Below are 21,983 nucleotides of genomic sequence, written 5' to 3'. Positions count from 1 at the left end.
AGGCGAATTTGAATGTGCCCACATCTTTGATTGTTCTTTTGTCTCAGGGTTCACGTACTTAATCCAGGTTTCATCACCGGTCACGATTCTGTTTAACAATGGTTCTCCTTCGTCCTCATAACGTGACAGAAAGTCTAATGCAGAGGCCATTCTTTGAGTTTTGTGGTGGTCGGTAAGAATTTTGGGCACCCATCGTGCACAGAACTTACGGTAACCCAATCTTGCTGTCACTATCTCGTACAAGAGAGTCTTAGAAATCTGTGGAAAACCAGTAGACAACTCCGACATTGAGAAACGTCGATTTTCACGAACTTTTGCATCAACTGTCTGAACGAGTTCGTCAGTCACCAATGATGGTCTACCACTCCTCTCTTCATCATGAACGTTTTCTCGTCCACTTTTAAATAAACGTACCCATTCACGGACAACTCCTTCACTCATAACTCTTGGTCCGTACACGGCACAAAGCTCACGATGAATAGCTGCTGCAGAATATCCTTTGGCTGTAAAAAACCTTATGACAGCACGCACTTCACATTTGGCGGGGTTTTCTATTGCAGCACACATTTCAAACTGCCACAAAAACTAAACTAGCGGAGGTACGACGTTCACTTCGACCACGGCTTGATGCCGACTGACCTGTTGAGTGCGTGAACGCACAGATGGCGTTGCTACTCCCCCCACAACCCGCACTGTGACCAATCAGAGGTTACTTTCTGAACCGCCCTCGTATATTGAATTGAACTGATGAAAGGAGAAAATATAAAAATGCAGTAAATGAAGCAGACAAAAAGGTATACAAATGTCTCAAAAATGAGATCTACAGGAAGTGCAAAATGGCTAAGGAGGAATGGCTACAAGACAAATGTAAGGATGCAGAGGCATTTATCACTAGGGCTAAGATAGATACTGCCTACAGGAAAATTAAAGAGACCTTTGGAAAAAAGAGAACCACTTGTATGAATATCAAGAGCTCAGATGGAAACCCAGTTCTGGGCAAAGAAGGCAAAGGAGAAAGGTGGAAGGAGTATATAGAGGGTCTATACAAGGGCAATGTACTTGAGGACAATATTATGGAAATGGAAGAGAATGTAGAAGAAAATGAAATGGGGGATATGATACTGTGTGAAGAGTTTGACAGAGCACTGAAAGACCTAAGTCAAAACAAGGCCCCGGGAGTAGACAACATTCCATTAGAAGTACTGACAGCCTTGGGAGAGCCAGGCCTAAAAAACTCTAGCATCTAGTGAGAAAGATGTATGAGACAGGTGAAATAACCTCAGACTTCAAGAAGAATATAATAATTCCAATCCCAAAGAAAGCAGGTGCTGACAGATGTGAAAATTACCGAACTATCAGTTTAATAAGTCATGGCTGCAAAATAATAACGCGAATTCTTTACAGACGAATGGAAAAACTGGTAGAAGCTGACCTTGGGGAAGATCAGTTTGGATTCCATAGAAATAATGGAACATGTGAGGCAATACTGACCCTATGACTTTTCTTAGATGATAGATTAAGGAATGGCAAACCTACATTTCCAGCATTTGCAGACTTAGAGAAAGCTTTGGACAGTGTTGACTGGAATACTCTCTTTCAAATTCTGAAGGTGGCAGGGGTAAAATACAGGGAGCAAAAGGCTATTTACAATTTGTACAGAAACCAGATGGCAGTTATAAGAGTCGAGGAGCTTCAAAGAGAAGCAGTGGTTGGGAAGGGAGTGAGACAAGGTTGTAGCCTATCCCCGATTTTATTCAATCTGTATATTGAGCAAGTAGTAAAGGAAACAAAAGAAAAATTTGGAGTAGGAATTAAAATCCATGGAGAAGAAACAAAATCTTTGAGGTTTGCCAATGACATTCTAATTCTGTCAGAGACAGCAAAAGACCTGGAAGAGCAGTTGAATGGAATGGACAATGTCTTGAAAGGAGGATACAAGATGAACATCAACAAAAGCAAAACGATGATAATGGAATGTAGTCGAGTTAACTCGGGTGATGCTGAGGGTATTAGATTAGAAAATGAGACACTTAAAGCAGTAAATGAGTTTTGCTATTTGGGGAGCAAAATAATTAATGATGGTCGAAGTAGAGAGGATATAAAATGTAGACTAGCAATGGCACAGAAAGTGTTTCTGGAGAAGAGAAATTTGTTAACATTGAATATAGATTTAAGTGTCCGGAAGTCGTTTATGAAAGTATTTGTATGGAGTGTAGCCATGTATGGAAGTGAAACATGGACGATAAATAGTTTGGACAAGAAGAGAATATAAGCTTTCAAAATGTGGTGCTACAGAAGAATGCTGAAGGTTAGATGGATAGATCACATAACTAATGAGGAGGGGTATTGAACAGAATTGGGAAGAAGAGGAGTTTGTCGTACAACTTGACTAGAAGAAGGGATCAGTTGCTAGGACATGTTCTGAGGCATCAAAGGATCACCGATTTAGTATTGAAGGACAGTGTGGAGGGTAAAAATTGTAGAGGGAGACCAAGAAATGAATACACTGAACAGATTCAGAAGGATGTAGGTTGCAGTAGGTACTGGGAGATGAAGAAGCTTGCACAGGATAGAGTAGCTGCATCAAACCAGTCTCCGGACTGAAGACCAGAACAACAAAAACAATGGGTTTGGTACTAGGAATGAGAGAGGAAAAGAGGAATTGAGTCCAGCAATAAATTTCGATTAGTAATAGGAAATACACCACTAAAAATCACAAGAGTAGTATCTACACCTGCGAAAACTTGGAGATATGGGTAGATTCCAGTTGGATTGTGTCTTGGTCAGGCACGATTCTGAAATCACATACTGGACCCTAAGGCATACTCAGGAGCATGCGTACTAGACTCAGATCATAATTTAGTAATGATGAAGAGCAGGCTGAAGTTTAAGAGAATCATATGCAAGAATCAGTGTGGAAGGAAGTGGGATACTAAAGTACTGAGAAATGATGAGATGCATTTGAAGTTTGCTAAAGATGTTGATAATGTGTTAAAGAAAATGACAGCAGGCTGTTTTGTTGATGAGGAATGGACATTTCTAAAAGGAGCAATCACACATATGGGAAAGGAAAATATAGATACAAAGTAGGTAACTGCAAAGAAACCTTGGGTAGCAGATGAAATACTTCAATTGCTCAACAAAAGAAGTACAAAAATCTTCAGGGAAAGACGGGAATACAGGAACATAAATCACTCAGGAATGAAATGAATAGGAAGTGCAAAGCAACCAAGGTGAAATACCTGCAGGAAAGACATGATGACACTGAAAAAGAAATTATTGTCAGAAGGACTGACTCAGCATACAAAAAATCAAAACAGCCTTCGGTGAAATTAAAAGCAGCGGTGGCAACATAAAGAATGCAATGGGAATTTCATTGTTAAATGGAGAACAGATATGTGAAAAGAGTACATTGAAGGCCTCTATGAGGAGGAGGAACTGTCTGTTGATTTGATAGAAGAAGAAACTGGAGTTTATAGGGAAGAAATAGGGAATCCAGTATTAGAATCAAAACTTAAAAGAGCTTTGGAAGACTTGAGATTAAACAAGGCAGAAGGGACAGATAACATTCCATTGGAATTTCTAAAATCATTGGGGGAAGTGGCAACCAAGTTGGTGTGTAGATTCTATGAGGCTGGTGGCACATACCATCACACTTTCACAAAAATATCACCCTTCAGTTCTGAAGATTGCAAGAGCAGATAAGTGTGAGAACTATCACACAATCAGGTTAACAGGCATCCAAGTTGCTTCCAAGTATAATATACATATGAATGGAAAAGAAGATTGAGGAACTGTTAGATGATCATTCTGTCTTCAGGAAAGGTAAAGGCACTGCAGAGCCAGTCCTGACGTTACATTTGATAAAGAAAGCAAGACTGAAGACAAATTAAGACACATTAATAGGATTTGTTGGCCTGGAAAAAGCATTTGACAGTGTAAAATGGTGTAAGATGTTCGAAATTCTCACAAAAATGTGAGTAAGCTATACAGAAAGACAAGTAATATACAGTATAAACAAGAACCAAGAGGGAAATGTTATGACTTCCTCGCATGCAGTGTGGTTCTCCAGTGGATACAGGAGCAGGGAGCAGATGCCGTTAATGAACAGAAAACCCAGATATTAATTTATTCTACATCTAATAACAAATAGTAAAAATAATACATAAATTCATTGTTCTAGTTTCAGTGTCAATTTGCCAATAGTACATCTGAATGTAGAAATTTGTACAGATACAAAATATTTGTAAATCTCTCTTCACTGTAATGTCTATTCAGAAGATGTTGAGCCCTGGCCACTAAGAAAGTCTGTAAATGTTATTCAACTGGCAAACACACAAAAAGGGGTCAGTGCATGGATTTTCGAACTCAAGTACACCCATTGCTGGAGCTCCGGAGAGAGAATGCTTGCATTTCATTGATAGTGGTGTAATTATTCATGGCAGCACCCTTGTACCACAACTGCATCTGTGGAAATGTAGCAGCATAACTGGCAGCACACACATTTGAAAGTAAGGCCAACCGAGTGTCCAATATCACAGGAACAATAAGACTAGAAGACCAAGAATGAAGCGTTCAGATTAAAAAGGTAGTAAGATAGGAGAGCCATACTTTATCTCTACTGTTCAATCTACATATGAAAGAAGCAATGACAGAAATAAAAGAAAGATTCAAGAGTGGGATTAAAATACAGGGTAAAAGGTTATCAATGATAAGATGATGACATTGCTATCCTCAGTGAACATAAAGAAGAATTACAAGATGGAATGAACAGTTTAATGAGTACAAAAATCTGGATTGAGTGCCAGCCTTAGTGGCCGAGTGGTTCTAGGCGCTGCAGTCCGGAACTGCGCGACTGCTACGGTCGCAGATTCGAATCCTGCCTCGAGCATGGATGTGTGTGATGTCCTTAGGTTAGTTAGGTTTAAGTAGTTCTAAGTTCTAGGGGACTGATGACCTCAGATGTTAAATCCCATAGTGCTCAGAGCCATTTTCTCGATTGAGCATAAACCAAAGAAAGGCAGAAGTAACGAGAATTATCAGAAATGAGGATAGCAAGAAACTTAACATAAAAATTATGAAAAGGTTAGTTGCTACTCACCATATACTGGAGATGCTGAGTCGCAGATAGGCACAACAAAAAACTGTCACTGTTGTTTTCTGACAGTCATTCTGTTGTGCCTATCTGCGACTCAGCATCTCCACTATATGGTGAGTAGTAACTACCCTTTTCATAATATTGTTACATTTTATCCTGGATTTTCCATTGTTTGATTAACATAAAAATTGGTGACCATGAAGCTGAAGAATTCAGATACATCAACAGCAAAATAACCCATGTTGGACGAAGCAAGGAGGACACAGGAAGCAGAGTAGCACAGGCAAAGAGGGCATTCCTGCCACAAGAAGTCAACTAATATCAAACACAGACCCTAATTTGAGAAAGAAGTTTCTGAGAATGTATCTTTGGGGCACAGCATTTTATAGTAGTAAATCAATAACATTGGGAAAACCAGAACAGAAGAGAATTGAAACATTTTAGATATGGTGTTACAGAAGGATGTTGAAAATTAGGTTCACTGATAGGGTAAGAACTGAGAGGTTCTTCTCAGAATCAGCAAAGAAAGGAGCATATGGAAAACACTGACAAGAAGGGACAGAATTATAAGAAATGCTTTAAGACTTCAAGGAATAACTTCCATGGTACTAGGGGGAGCTGCAGAAGATAAAAATGGTAGAGGAAGACAGAGATTGGAACATACCCAACAAATAATTGAGGACATATGTTGCAAGTGTGACACTGAGATGAAGAGGTTGGCACAGGGGAGGAATTCGTGGCTGGCCACAGCCAATCAATCAGAAGACTGACGGCTCAAAAATCATTGGAAAACAGTCTACGCTGAAACATTTCATGTCCTACAGTTATGATGCCAGGTGTACTAACAAGTAAGGTGACACAGAGGTTAAAAGGCTGAACCTGGGAGATGGATTTTTGAGGTGTGCATTCAAATACCTATTCAGATTTAGGTTTTCTATGATTTTTTCTAAATTACTCTAGACAAGTACTGGGCTGGTTCCTTTGAAACAGATGTGGCGAACTTCTCTCCTCATTTTTGTTCATTCTAGACTAAAGTTCTGTCTCCAATGGCCTCATGGTCATTAGTTGAATCTCAACCCATAGTTATCCATTCCTTTTTTCATTCCAAGATGTACTAAATATCTATGAAATTTGCAGGTGATTGGTGTAAAACTCACAGGCAAACTAAAGGGGTGGGCTTCACCTAAAGATGTCATTTTGAAAGTCGCTGGAATCCTTTCTGTTAAGGGAGGTACAGGTGCTATTATGGAGTACTATGGTCCTGGAGTTGATTCCATTTCATGTGCTGGTAAGTAAGGTGCGTACAGTGTAGCTAACACCTTTTCAAAATGAAGCTAGATAGAACTTTCACATGTGGTAATTACGAACCGTAAAATGTTCTTTGACTATTGATACATTTGTAGCGAGACATTACTGCACATGAAATCTGTCATTTATATTCAGTAATTATGTAAAGGTAAAATAGTGTTTAGCTTTTGAGCAGTCTTTACAGCAGGCCCATAGAATATAATGTTTACAGGGTTCCAGTTGCATCAAATTGTTAAAATCCCACAACCTTTTGATCAAGCACTCCTTAGACATAGTCAAGTGGAATGACTGCAGAGGGGCTGCTCATATGCCCTTATGTATCCTAGCTGCATGCTGTGACATAAGTGGCGTTCCCTGTATTCCCATATAAGGGCATATGTAGACTCTGCATTTGATGTGACCACTTCAGCCTTGCTATGAGTGGATCCCACACTGTTCTCAGTTGCAGGCCACTATGTGTAGTAAGGGTGTTGTCACTGATTTTTTATTTCGATGGCTTTTTTAATTACACAGTCCCAGAAGCCATTAGTGTAAGCCACAGCAGAGATTTCATCAAATTTGATCTGATGACCATTTTGTAGAGCATGCTCAGCTAAAGCAGATTTTTTTGTGGTAATATCTCTCATGCTCCTTCCAACATTGTTCTACAATGTGTACTGTTTGGCCAATGTAAGACTGGCCACAATCAAATGGTATCTTGTAGACTCCAGGTGTTCTGAGACCTGCCAGTCTTTAACTGATCTCAGTAACTGTCATATTTTTTATGGAGGATAGTAGATTGATTTGATTTTGTGTCTTTTTAGCAGCCAGCTTATCTTGCATGACACAAACCACAGAACAGCAAAAAAAGCAAGTTTCTTTTCCTGCTCAATGTTGGTGTTTTTATTGTAATTCTTGTTTGAGATCACTTCGTTTATTTGGTGATTGTTGCAACCGTTGTACCTGAAACGCTGCATGTGTGGAGTGGGTTATCAGCATGTGATATCATTCTTGCACAATATGTCAGTGTTTGCACCACAGTATGCTTCTGTGCTGTTTGATGATGGGGTGCAAGTACAGATTGGTGTGTAGGTTTTCTCTAGACACTGTGGCATTCGCGATGGATGAGGACATGAGGAAGTGAAATGCATCATCCATTTCTGGCAATATCCTCAAAATCCTCCACAAAAATGTTTGTAATAGCCAGAGCTAATAGGCTTCCTGTTTCAATGCTGTTCATCTGATCATAATGCTGACTAATGTACAGAAAATAAGATGACATAAGAAGTGCCTAAATAGCTCGACCATGTCAATTTTAAAGAAGTGAGATACTAGGTCAAAAGAGTATTTGGTAGGCACATTAATAAACAGTGGTGGATACTATGAGGCAGAATGGCATTTTATCCTTGTGAATCTTGGTAGAGTGTAAGCAGCAGGTGGTCTGGGTGGTTGAAGGAATAATGAGTGCTTAAAAAGCTCAAATGCCTTTATCATAATTCTCAGTGTTAGGTTGCATGGAACTTCCATTAAGTACCTTCATCCAGTTGTGCTCAGATCTTTATATTGTAGCCTGCATGCTCCATAATTAGAGCTGCATTGCCCTTATCAGCAGAAAGAACTACAATGCTTGCATAGTGTATGCATGCCATTACGCTCAGACCTGGTCATTTTGGGTGCTGGTGCTATCAAATTCAATAAAATAGCCTTCTTGATGCATAGCTTCTCCAGACATTTAAAGCTGTACCACATTTCTCTCTGTACATGTATGTAATGTACAACTGCAGAGTCTTGCAGTGGCAACATCAAATAAAATTGGGCTATCATCATATATGAGGCATGCATTGACTTCATGTGTTCAACGTGCCCGCTTCAACCTCACTATTGCTGGATCCCAGGCATCACTGAGCTGCAGGCCACCACCTCTGTTAAGGATGTAGTCCTTCATTCTTTAATGATACCATCCCAGAAGCTGTTAGTTCAAGCCACGATAGAAGTGTTATCAAATTTTACTGGTGATCATTTTTTAATGCATACTCAGCTTAAGTGGATTTTTCAAGCTAGAGTAGGCAATAAAACCTCCCATGCTCCTTCTTGTGTTATTCTATGGTGCCTGCTGTTTGTCCAATTTAAGACTGGCCACACTCAGAATACCTAGGTTCTATGAGACACTTTGTGATCATGGCCAGTCCTATGTCGGACAAATAGTGCACACTGTAGAACAATGCAACATCTGGCACGTTTTGTGGATATTATTATCACTGCTTCACTAATTGGCATTACAAATCAAGTGATTCTTGTGAACATGTTATGTTAATAGCATTTTATGTTGTCCTTGTGAATGGAAGCAGTACACAGGTGTTAATGTTTTGTTTTTAGTTGGTCGATATGAATGTCTCTGCAGAAAAACTTGATAGAACCACACTGCACTTTTGTGCCATGTGAGATTGTTCTAAATTAATCACTGTCATATTTATGAAGATTAAAACTATATTCTATGGTGACTATATTACATCTTTAAGACTTGATCCTTGGGCCAACAGTTTGGTCAAGTATGTGCTCCCTGTTGCAGCTATGGCAAACAATTGTTAAGAAATACTCATTGTTGTGCCTGCCTTGCTAATCAGTACATGTCAACGAATACTCTTTGTTGTGCCCGCCTTGTTATTCAATACAAGCCTGCAATGCTGTCATAACCAGGCTTCCATTTCACCAATGAATTGGGCAACACAGTTGGATGTAATTTCTGTGCATAGGAACATGAGTAGCCAAATTACTAACTGCAAAGAATACACACTATGAAGAGTCTGCCTGGAAATAAAGTACGTTCTCCTCTTAACTGAACAGTAAAGTGTTGTGTCTAGTGACTGGTAGACAGGGTAAAGAGCTGTCTATTTATCTCACAGAAGCAGCAGTAAAACTGACAAAATCCCTGAGAGGCAATGCAGCCTCTGCCTTCCAGAATTCTGTCTGAAAACTGCTAAGAACTAGCCTCGAGAGCATTTTGCCCATTGGTTCTGGGTTCTGATACCTTATCACAGAATTCTTCCTGCCTTATAAAGGGAGAAAAATTCCTTTGATTGATGATTTCTGTTACATATCCCCACATAGTCCTTCCATTTTTTTCTCTCTCTCATACCTTGAGGTAGAGGAACTGGGATTTTGAGAAAAACTTGATCATTTCCATGTCATACATTTTTATTGTAAGAATGTTTTGAGCGAATAACTTACATTGACAATATTCTCAAATATTTGTGAAATCACAGCATTTCTTTTGTTACCAACATTTCTTCCACCTAAAAGCTCTCTTTTTCTTACATACTATTTTGTACACAGGGCAAACACAAATAAAAAAACACATTGCTATAATTAAGAATCTTCAAACCATTTTTACTAAAAAAAAAAGTCCTATGAACTGATGGGATTAACAGTGAATAAAAACTCTTCAAGCTGCTTTCTGAAGTTAGATTCATGTACAGGGTATAATACACAAATGTGAAGTGTATCTAAGGTAGTTGTTTCTTAGTGTTATTCAGCTTTGCCTGTGTGACACTTTCTGTTTCTGGATACATCACTATAGGCTCTGCCACTGTTGGGACGAAAGGACCTCCCATCTTCCAGCTATCACCGCCCACAAATTTTCAATCTTCAATGCCACCCATATATTATTTGAATTTCATAGACATTGAATAGGCACATTCTATAGGAATTAAGAGCTATTTTATTTTATGTCCATTCTGTCAACTCACTCAGCAAGTAACACATCTGCATTCTGGCCAGCTGAAATAATTTACTCATCTTCATTTTTGATGGTAGTTCCCTCCAGTTTTCAGACAGATAAATATCATGTTTTTATGGTGCTTTCTCACTTTCAGTAACATGTTCATAATTTGTTACAAAATATCTCTTGTTCTTATAAAATTCTGTTCGAAACTCCCTGCCCATTTGCTAACAAAATAATGTATACTACAGCAATTTTGAAATTCCTGTTTCATCCGTCACAGTTTTTGGATTATAGTAGAGAACTCTTTATGCCTTACGTGATTCTTGTTTTACGGGCATTAAGCCATCCTCAAAGTGCTGATACATCGTTTCCACATGCTGGAGGCATCATCAGAGGCTATAAAGACTCAAACAGCAGCCTTAAACTACAAGCTCAGCAAGCTGAACTACTTATTTCCACCCAAAGGCTGGTTCCTGATGTCATCACACCACTGACCAAGTTCATGAAGCTGACATGTGTTATGGAGCTTGTAGTGGAGAAGAGTTGGTGCTATTTGCTGTATTTAACACTATGGCACACAAGTTGTGTAATTTCAGTCTTCTTCCTTTTCTGTTAAAGTTGTTTTTGTGCTTTTGAATTTCTGTGGTCTCTCCATACATCCTAATACAATAATGATTAAAATCAAGGATGCAAGTACTGGCCATGGAGGCCTGCACTGTGTGACAAAACACCCTTGCAACATTATTCAGTTTCTCACAATTGTATCCAGCTATGTATGAAATGAAGTGAAACGTCATGTGACTTGGGCCTTCTATCGGGTAGACCGGTCGCCTAGTGCAAGTCTTTTTAGGTGATGCCACTTTGGTGACTTGCGTGTCGATTGGAATGATAAGGACAACCCAACACTCAGTCCCTGAGTGGAGAAAATCTCTGACCCAGATGGGAATCGAACCCGGGCCCTATGGTATGACAGTCCATTGCGCTGACCACTTAGCTATCGGGGCGGACAGCTATGCATGATTCAACTTCAATGCTTCCTCTCATGCCATATAAGCATTTTAGCCTTCATGCCCCCCCCCCCCCCCTCCCAAAATTTCAAGATTATACACATGTAATTGTCTACAGCTGTTGGCCAAGTTTTTTTAAAAAAAGCTCCATTCTTTACATTTCCAAGGCTCTCCCATGATGCCTGCACCTGCTGCAGACACAACTCAAGAGTATTTTTCTATGTTCCCTTTGACCTTCATTGCAGTCTGGTTATCAGTTTTCAATGTAATGTATTTGGTCTTTTCTGGCATATGTAAAGACTGAAATCTTCATTAAAACCTTGTCTGTAGGTCTTTTCCTTTTTGGATTGAAACTGAGATGTATATAATGAGCCAAATGCTAATGATAAATGCAACATATTTCTCGATAAATTTATATCCCTTTTTTAACATACTTGCCCCCCAAAAAAGACTAACTGTAACACCAAACAGTTTTCTAAGAAACCTTGGATTACTACAGGTATTAAAGTGCCTTCAGAAAGAAAAAGAAAATTGTATGAAACAGAAAGAATTAGTACAGACCCCGAAGTAATTTTACGCTATAAAAATTATTGTAACATACTGAGAAAAGTTTTCAGAAAATTAAAAAATATGTATATTAGAGATGAAATTAACACCTTGGCAATAAAATCAAATCAATATGGAATGTTGTTAGAAGAGAGACGGGAAAAGTAACCAATGGGGTAGGTAGTATTACTATTAAAGAGAATGAGACCATCTTAACCAACAGTACACAAGTAGCTAATGTATTTAACAACCATTTCATAATAATTATGAAAAATCCGCCTCGATTGCACGAACTACCTGGTGTTTACCTAGGTTTCAGCGTGGGTAACCATGCCTTCTTCAGAACAAATATAAAACAGCTTGCCTAAATAGGCATAGTCAAAGGCTAAAATCAACACCTACAGTGGCAAGCTCCTATAAAAACATTTTTTTTTTTACAAATACATGGTACATATGTACCAAGTCAATAATATTACTTATCTCAACCCTATGTGTGCTGCCACGCCCCAGCCAACGTACGATGGTCACAGGATCTCCACCGAACCGAGGCACCGCAGACTGCTCACATGCATGGCCATCAAAATCACTGCACCTGCTCGCGGCCAGGAAACGCTCTTCTTATGCACGGGAGCGGGATTACAAAGTTAACATGGATCGGGACCTAACTGATTGCCAAAAGTTGTCGCACAATTAGCCAATTGAGCAAATGATAAAAGCGATGATGCGGGAGTTAAGACATATTTAATAGCAATGCACGACAAACTTTGTAGTTTGTGCAATCGAGGCAGATTTTTCATAATTATTTCGATACTTACGATTGCTGACACGCTGCAATGCTGAAAGTTCTTAAAAACCATTTCGTAAGTTTAGGTGAAAAAATTGATGAAAATAGTTCAAAAGAAAAAGCCAAACAGTACATGGAAGAGTCAGTTTTGAGAAATCCTTGTCAGATTCATTTTCATCTAACAACCTCTTGTGATATAAGGAAAATTATTAAATCTTTGAAAAATAAATGTTCTGTCAGAGTAGATGACATCTCTAACAAGATATTAAAACAATGTGGAGCAGTTACAGCTGATGTTCTGAGTTACATCTGTAATGCATCACTAACTATAGGTATTTTCCCAGACAGGTTAAAATATGCCATTGTCAAGTCTCTCTACAAAAAAGGGGACACCACAGATGTCAATAATTACCAACCAGTATCCTTGCTTACAGCATTTTCAAAAATCGTTGGGGAAGTTATGTACTCAAGAGTGGTTAGCCATCTCAACAGTAATGGGATACTTAGTAAATCACAGTTTGGATTTCAAAAATGCTGTTCTACTGAAACAGTAATATACAGTTTCATTGCCTACATAATAGAGTCTTTAAATAGTAAAATGTCACCAATAAAAATTTTCTGTGACTTATCGAAAGCATTTGATTGTGTGAACCAAGACATTATGTTACAGGAATTACAATTCTATAGTATAAATGGAACAGCATATGAGTGGTTTAAGTCATATCTACAGAACAGGAAGCAAAAAGTTTCTTTATACAGTTTAAGTGATTTAAGAAAATTTTCCACTTCATCTAACTGGGTTGAAATTACATTACATATTTCACAGGATTAGGTCATGGGTCCCCTTCTGTTCTTGATATATGTGAATGACCTCCCTTCTTATCTGAAACAAGAAGCTAAACTGACACTGTTTGTTGATGATACAAGCATCATTATTACTCCAGTAAAAGAAACTCCAATAGAAAATTATACAAATAATGTCTTTGGAAAAGTTATTGATTGGTTTTCTGCAAATGGGCTTCCTCTGAACTTTGGAAAAACACAGTACATCCAATTTTCTACTGTAAGGAGTACAGTTCCTTCAATAAACATAACACAGCAACAGAAGACAGTAGTCAGGATAGAGCATACAAAGTTTTTGGGTGTACATATAGATGAGAATCTTAATTGGAAAATTCATATTTTGGATCTCCTAAAGCGACTAGATCCAGCAACTTTTGCAATTAGAATAATTGGTAATTCTGAGGATATAGAAATTGTCAATCAAACATGCTTTCCATAATTTCACTCTCTGGTGTCATACAGAATAATATTTTGGGGTAATTCAACACTTAGACAAAAAATATTCACTGCTCAAAAGAAAATGGTTAGAATAATGTATGGGGCTCACAGTTGCACATCTAGTAGGCAGCTGTTTAAAAGGTTAGGAATCTTGCAACAGCCTCACAGCACATTTACTCAGTAATGAAATTTGTTCTCAACAACAAGGACCAGTTTAAAAACCACAGTGACATTCATTATTATAATACCAGAGGAAAGAAGGACTTACACTATCCTCTACCTTACCTCTCTTTGGCACAGAAAGGGGTAAACTATGCTGCTGTAAAACTTTTCGATAAATTACCAGATGAAATAAAATGTCTGACAGACAGCAGTAATAGTTTCAAAAATAAATTGAAACCATGTCTCCTTGATAACTGTTTCCATACCATAGATGAATTCTTGAATAGGAATACATAAATCTATAGGTATGATATATGCATTTTGTGCCATTTAAGAGAATGGGGTAGATAATAAAGATTTTAAGCTTTTTAAAAAAAATAAAGGAAAAAAGAAAAAACACCTTGATTTGTGTGTGCATTTCTTATGCACTTGACACGTTCCACATCATAATTGTTACTGTGAGATTGAAAAATGGAACATGTAACTAACTAACTCTACCTCTAACTAACTAACTCTAAACTGGAAATAGTGAATAGTGTTTTATTCATCTCATAACATACAATTTCTAATCATATGATTAGTGTACAGGAGACACATCAAAAAAATGGATAACGCAACTTAGGCCTAATTGGTACAAACCATTTTAACATTAATATAAATTTTTATTTTTCTTTCCTCCTTTTTGTGAAGGACAGTTACATTTACACACAAGACTATATGTAAATTTATCCTGCTCAAATGTTCAGTTCATCCTTCATGAACTCCTCAACAGTGTAGTAGCAGCATTTGACAAGTATATCGTATAACTTTGTTTTCAGTGTCTCTAGGTTCATACTCAGAACATTCCTTCCTTTTAGCTTGTTATGAATTTTCATTGCCATATACTGAGGAAACTGCGCAGATAGGTTTAAGTGATAAGTGGGAAGCATAAAACTGTCTTTGATTCTCGTGTTATACGTGTGATTGAAACAGTTTTTCTCGAATAACTCTAAATTGCTGTGTAGAAAGATGATAATATCATAGATGTATAAGGAGGGAACTGTTAATAACTGTTGTTTATCAAATAGTGGGTGACATGATGTCCTTGGATGGGTAGTACACATGTTCCCTAAAATTCTTTTCTGTAACTTTAGTATGCGCAATATATTGCTTGAATTTCCCCAAAAAATAATACCATACCTTACAACTGATTGAAAGTAGCTGTGGTATGCAATTTTACTTGTATTCATGTCTGTTGCACCAGCTAATATTTGCATAGCAAATGCAAAGCTACATAATTTGTTTAACAGATAGTCAACATGTTTATTCCAGTTTAAATTTTTATCTAAAAACTTCACAGAATCCACTTCTTCTATATCCTGATTTTATGAGTTATTTTAATTTCTTGGGGCTTTGACTGTTTTGTTCTGAATTGGACCATGTGGGTTTTGGGGATGTTCAATCTTAATCCATTCAGTTGTAACCATGTTTCTAGTTTGTTCATTGTGTTTATTATGTAGAAAGGGATGTTTTCTGGCTCCTGGTTTTCAATTAATACAGATGTGTCATCTGCAAATAAAATCGATGGAGCATTTATATTCTTCGGTAAATCATTAACATAGAACAAAAACAAAATAGGTCCTAGAATCAAGCCTTGAGGGACACCTTGGGCTACTGTTTTCCATTTTGAATAGTAATTTGCTGCATTTGATGAGATAATCACCCTTTGTTTCCTATTTGATAAGTATGAAGTAAGCCAATTTAGGACATTACCCTTGATCCCATACTTGTCAAGCTTATAGATGAGCAGTGAATGATTTACGGAGTCAAAGGCTTTTGTGAGATCACAAAAGATTCCTGCAACTTTATTATGGTTGTCTAATGATGTGCTGATCTTGTCGATAAACTTGTTAATTGCATCAATGGTATTTTTGCCACGCTTGAAACCAAATTGGTTTTCCGTAATGATATCATATTTCTCCATAAAATTTCGAATCTGCATAGCAGCAGCATTTTCAAAGATTTTTGATAGGACTAGAAGGAGGGAGATGGGACGATAATTCCCCGTATCCTCTCTTGACCCTTATTTGAGCAACGGTTTTACTTCAGCACCTCTGGGAAGCTTCCTTGTTCAAAGGATTGGTTTATTATTTTAGATAGTGGGTATCCTATTATTTTACACACATATTTAAGGACTTTTGCTGGTATTCCATCCCAACCTGCAGAATTTTTGTTTTTTAGTTTTAATATAATTTTTTCTACATCTATTCTTGAAACTGTTTTAAATTTTGTGAGGCATTCAGAATTATGATTTAGTCCAAAGGGACATACATTGTTCTCATGATCTGCAACATTAACCTCTGGTTTCACTACATTGATGAAGAACTCATTGAAGCACTCTGAAATCTGAGCTGGATTTACAGTGATCTCATCTTCAAGCTTAATTGTAGTAATTCCATGTCTAGAGGCTTTGATACCTAATTCGTGTTTTACAACTGACCACACTGCCTTTGATTTATTCTCATGTTTTAAGATTAATTTATTATTTGTCATTTGCTTTGCTGCTTTGACAACTTTCTTAAATGTACTTTTGTATCGTTTAACATATTCAATAAATTTAATTTTTTTATTATGTCTTAGTTTCTTGTGTAGCTGCCTTTTCTTAGAACTGGAGATTTTTATACCTGTAGTGATCCAAGGGAAGCAGTGGTTGAGAAGGGAGTGAGACAGGGTTGTAGCCTCTCCCCGATGTTATTCAATCTGTATATTGAGCAAGCAGTAAAGGAAACAAAAGAAAAATTTGGAGTACATATTAAAATCCATGGAGAAGAAATAAAAACTTTGAGGTTCGCCGATGGCATTGTAATTCTATCAGAGACAGCAAAGGACTTGGAAGAGCAGTTGAACAGAATGGACAGTGTCTTGAAAGGAGGATATAAGATGAACATCAACAAAAGCAAAACGAGGATAATGGAATGTGGTTGAATTAAGTCGGGTGATGCTGAGGGAATTAGATTAGGAAATGAGACACTTAAAGTAGTAAAGGAGTTTTGCTGTTTGGGGAGCAAAATAACTGATGATAGTCGAAGTACAGAGGATATAAAATGTAGACTGGCAATCGCAAGGAAAGCGTTTCTGAAGAAGAGAAATTTGTTAACATCGAGTTTAAGTGTCAGGAAGTCGTTTCTGAAAGTATTTGTATGGAGTGTAGCCATGTATGGAAGTGAAACATGGACGATAAATAGTTTGGACAAGAAGAGAATAGAAGCTTTCGAAATGTGGTGTTACAGAAGAATGCTGAAGATTAGATGGGTAGATCACATAACGAATGACGAGATATTGAATAGAATTGGGGAGAAGAGGAGTATGTGGCACAACTTGACATAAAGGAGGGACCGGTTAGTAGGACATGTTCTGAGGCATCAAGGGATCACAAATTTAGCATTGTAGGGCAGCGTGGAGGGTAAAAATCATAGAGGGAGACCAAGAGATGAATACACTAAGCAGATTCAGAAGGATGTGGGTTGCAGTAAGTACTGGGAGATGAAGAAGCTTGCACAGGATAGGGTAGCATGGAGGGCTGCATCAAACCAGTCTCAGGACGAAGACAACAACAACAACAACAACAACAAAAACATTGTTCCATTTTAATTTTGTCATTTTATTAAAATAAGTTTTTTGTGGAAACATTTCATTGAAAACACTTAGAAAATCCCTTAGAAATGCTTCAAAATTTGCTGTGCATGAAATATTTGTATCAAAGTGCCATTCTGTCTCCTTCAGCTTATCATGGAACAGAGTCAAAGTTTCTTGGTTGAAGACCCTTTTTACATAAACTTTTTTACATGGGACATCGCTACCTGCTCTTGGTAGCTCAATGAATAATGCTGAATGGTCAGAAATTCCTAGATCTAGACAAAGTTTATATCCATCTTCAAATACGTAATTCGTTAAAATATTGTCAATGCATGTAGCTGACTGAGCATTTTCTCTTGTAGATTCAGAAAAATTTAATTTAAAGCCATACTTTTTATTAAGTCTGTAAATTTTGATACCTCACATGTTTCATATAACACATTGATGTTGAAATCAGCAGCAACTACAATTTTTTTCCTCTTTTCTTTACTGAGGTATTCTAACAAACTCTGAAATTTACGTAGGAAATGCTCAGTTGCCACCTTCCCTGGGATTCTATAAATTGATATTATAACAACATTTAAGTCCTTTAACTCAACACAGCAACCCTCAAAAATACACTCTTCATTAAAACAATTGAAGTCACATCTTACATGGTAATCTAAATCAGAATGAATGAGTATGTATGAACCTCCTCGTGACCTATTTATCTTACAAAAGCTGGTAGCTACCTTGAAGTTTTCAATTTTATTTAAGATTTTTATGGTATCACTACTAAGCCAGTGTTCATTTAAACAAATTACTTTAACATTTAGAAATTCAGATAAAAAAACTTGTAGCTCATCTAACTTAGAGCTTCTGTCACATGAGTATTCAGCACTTAAACCATTTATATTACAATGCATTATATAGTTACTACTAAGATCATCAATTTTATTTTTTAAAGATTTAATAATGAGCCATTCTCACAAAAGGGTAGGTCTGGATTCTTCTGTAGCAGCCCATCAGCTTGCTCACTTGGCTTGTGCATTTTTTTGTCACTTTGATATTGTGTACTTACCTCCATAGTTACATTTTTGATGGCACTGGATCTGGACGGTGCTGAAGTGATTTCCCTGGTGCCAGCCATAAAAAATCACTGTTCCTCTTTGGAGCTTTCCTTGTTCTGGAAGACACACGTACACAGATCACCTTGATACGAAGCAGTATGCTGAGATTACCCTCATATCTCATTACATATAAATTTCAACTTATACTTGGAATATACAAACATCCAATTCACTGTTGTGTTTTTATTGATGTTCATCATCTGCAGAACCTGCATATAGTATATTGGTTTACTGACCTGTCAGTCATGTTCTTTGGTAGTCTTCTTCTTCTTTCTCTTCTTCACAAAGTTCATTTGTTGATTGCAAGGGGCCTTAAATGATTCTTATGTAAATGTACATAACATCATTAGAGTTGAGTCTGATTTTTATGCATATTTTTATAACTGTCTGTCATCATGATGATCAAATGTGTAGTATTCTACACATTTTTCATACACTACGTCAGCAAACTCATATAGACTTCAAGTAGTGTGACAGCATTTAACATGTGGCATTAATACTTTGTCTACACACAATAACTGTTCCATAGTGTATATACATAGTGCAATACTATCTTGGCATAGACTGATTACATGAAACTTTACATTACCGATTTTCAAACACAGACTGACTGCATGGACTTTCTTGGAACTTCATCTGATCACTAATGGGTGCAGACTGCCTGTGGCTTTGTTTCACAACACCTATTTAAAGATGCCTATAACAGCATACTGTTTTCAAAACATAGAGTTACACATCAGGTAGACAATACAGGGTTATTACAAATGATTGAAGCGATTTCACAGCTCTACAATAACTTTATTATTTGAGATATTTTCACAATGCTTTCCACACACATACAAAAACTCAAAAAGTTTTTTTAGGCATTAACAAGTGTTCGATATGTGCCCCTTTAGTGATTCGGCAGACATCAAGCCGATAATCAAGTTCCTCCCACACTCGGCGCAGCATGTCCCCATCAATGAGTTCGAAAGCATCGTTGATGCGAGCTCACAGTTCTGGTACGTTTCTTGTTATTTATTTATTTATTTATTTATTTAGAGGAGGTTTAAACACTGAATCTTTCACATAACCCCACAGAAAGAAATCGCATGGGGTTAAGTCGGGAGAGCGTGGAGGCCATGACATGAATTGCTGATCATGATCTCCACCAATCTCCTGTTTAAGAAACGCCGAACATCATGATGGAAGTGCGGTGGAGCACCATCCTGTTGAAAGATGAAGTCGGCGCTGTCGATCTCCAGTTGTGGCATGAGCCAATTTTCCAGTATGTCCAGATACACGTGTCCTGTAACGTTTTTTTCGCAGAAGAAAAAGGGGCCGTAAACTTTAAACTGTGAGATTGCACAAAACACGTTAACTTTTGGTGAATTGCGAATTTGCTGCACGAATGCGTGAGGATTCTCTACCGCCCAGATTCGCATATTGCGTCTGTTCACTTCACCATTAAGAAAAAATGTTGCTTCAGCACTGAAAACAAGTTTCGCACTGAACGCATCCTCTTCCATGAGCTGTTGCAACCGCGCCGAAAATTAAAAGCATTTGACTTTGTCATCGGGTGTCAGGGCTTGTAGCAATTGTAAACGGTAAGGCTTCTGCTTTAGCCTTTTCCGTAAGATTTTCCAAACCGTCGGCTGTGGTACGTTTAGCTGCCTGCTTGCTTTATTCGTCGACTTCCGCGGGCTACGCGTGAAACTTGCCCGCACGCGTTCAACCGTTTCTTCGCTCACTGCAGGCCGACCCATTGATTTCCCCTTACAGAGGCATCCAGAAGCTTTAAACTGTGCATACCATCGCCAAATGGAGTTAGCAGTTGGTGGATCTTTGTTGAAGTTCGTCCTGAAGTGTCGTTGCACTGTTATGACTGACTGATGTGAATGCATTTCAAGCACGACATACGCTTTCTCGGCTCCTGTCGCCATTTTGTCTCACTGCGCTCTCGAGTGCAGAAACCTGAAGTGCGGCTTCAGCCGAACAAAACTTTATGAGTTTTTCTACGTATCTGTAGTGTGTCGTGACCATATGTCAATGAATGGAACTACAGTGAATTTATGAAATCACTTCAATTATTTGTAATAGCCCTGTATTTGCATTAACAATTAGCTTAGTGTCCTTAAATCAATATAAATTATTGTCCAGGGAATGGAATTTACAAAAGTTTGCAAAGAATTTTGCAAAATCTCAAATTTTCTAATTGAAACATTTCGATAATTAAAATGTTGTTTTAGAAAAAATCACACTTTTTTTAATCAGAAAAATGAAGGAATATCTCTTAGATGTTGACATAACATTCAAATGCTGCACTGATGGCAGTGCCTCGTTCATCCTCCAAAAATTAATGACCTACCAATGCAAAAACACATCACTGCACACCATAAGGTAATTTTGGTACTGTATAATGAAGAGGAGCACTGAAGCCTTGAGTCTGCCTGAGTTATGCTTATTTATGTAACTAGTTAAGTGAAAATGAGCTTCATTGGGCGTTCAAAGATTTCGAGTGAAGTTTGCATTGTCACTCACATTTGACAACACTTATTCTCAAATTTGCAGTTCCAGAACACAGTCATTAGGACTCAGGTGTTACATAAGGTGAATTTTATATGGATGATAGAGAAATTTATGGGCCATTCTTTGAATAGTCTGACATATGAGCTGCAATGATGAGGCAAGGTCTCGCACAAAACAACAGGGACTCCTTTCAGTGGGGGCCTGTGTGGCATTGATATTTTCAGTGGTACATACAAACCATATAACCCCATTATGCTTTCTACAGAGTTGAACCAGTCCCTTCAAAATTCTGAACCCTTGTTGTGATTGTGTATAATAACAGAACTTGACCATCAGGCAGGATGTGACAGGGCTGTTGAAACTCTCAGTGTGCAGCAGTCAAACTGTCACTGGGTTGGTAAATCATGTGTACAATGACTGTTGATTTGCACTCCACCAATGCTCCATGGTAATGAAATGCACAGTTTGACTCCTTTCTTATGCTTCTGCTACTGCCAGTACTGCCAGTACAAACCTCCTTTCATTTTTCTTTTCACCACCTTGTAGTGATGTGAGTTGTTATTAGTTGAGATTTATAAGTAGTAAATTTCGTGTTTTAGCTCTTAAGTTGAGCTCAGTTGATAACGAAACTAGTTCTGCCATCATAACATTGGACAATGTGGGCAGCTGAGCAGGTAAGTTTCGGAATTTTGAAATGATACATATGTCATTCTATCCAACATTTTGGAGGTACGAAAGACCAGAAATGGTTAAATTGGTGCTGGTTTACGTTTGCAGAAAGCCTGTTGAGATGGCTTATCAGTGAAGGCTCCAGAACTGGAAATATCAAGAATCTGTATGTTTCAAATATTAAGTAGAGACATGG

The 21,983-nt window shown here is 37.8% G+C and overlaps 1 protein-coding gene across 1 annotated transcript in view; it reads left to right on the top strand.

Moving 5' to 3' along the window:
- Positions 1-21,983, top strand: part of LOC124776460 (aconitate hydratase, mitochondrial-like) — a 161,283-nt gene that overhangs the window by 60,885 nt on the left and 78,415 nt on the right. Inside the window, exon 6 of the mRNA XM_047251469.1 lies at positions 6,236-6,386. Coding sequence (XP_047107425.1) covers positions 6,236-6,386 — 151 coding nt within the window. The remainder of the gene's footprint in view (positions 1-6,235; positions 6,387-21,983) is intronic.

This window comes from Schistocerca piceifrons, chromosome 2, assembly GCF_021461385.2.
Source record: "Schistocerca piceifrons isolate TAMUIC-IGC-003096 chromosome 2, iqSchPice1.1, whole genome shotgun sequence".
In the NCBI taxonomy this organism is placed as follows: Eukaryota; Metazoa; Arthropoda; class Insecta; order Orthoptera; family Acrididae; genus Schistocerca; species Schistocerca piceifrons.
Note: the sequence above shows the minus strand (reverse complement) of the source record. Positions and strands in the feature narration are given on the sequence as shown.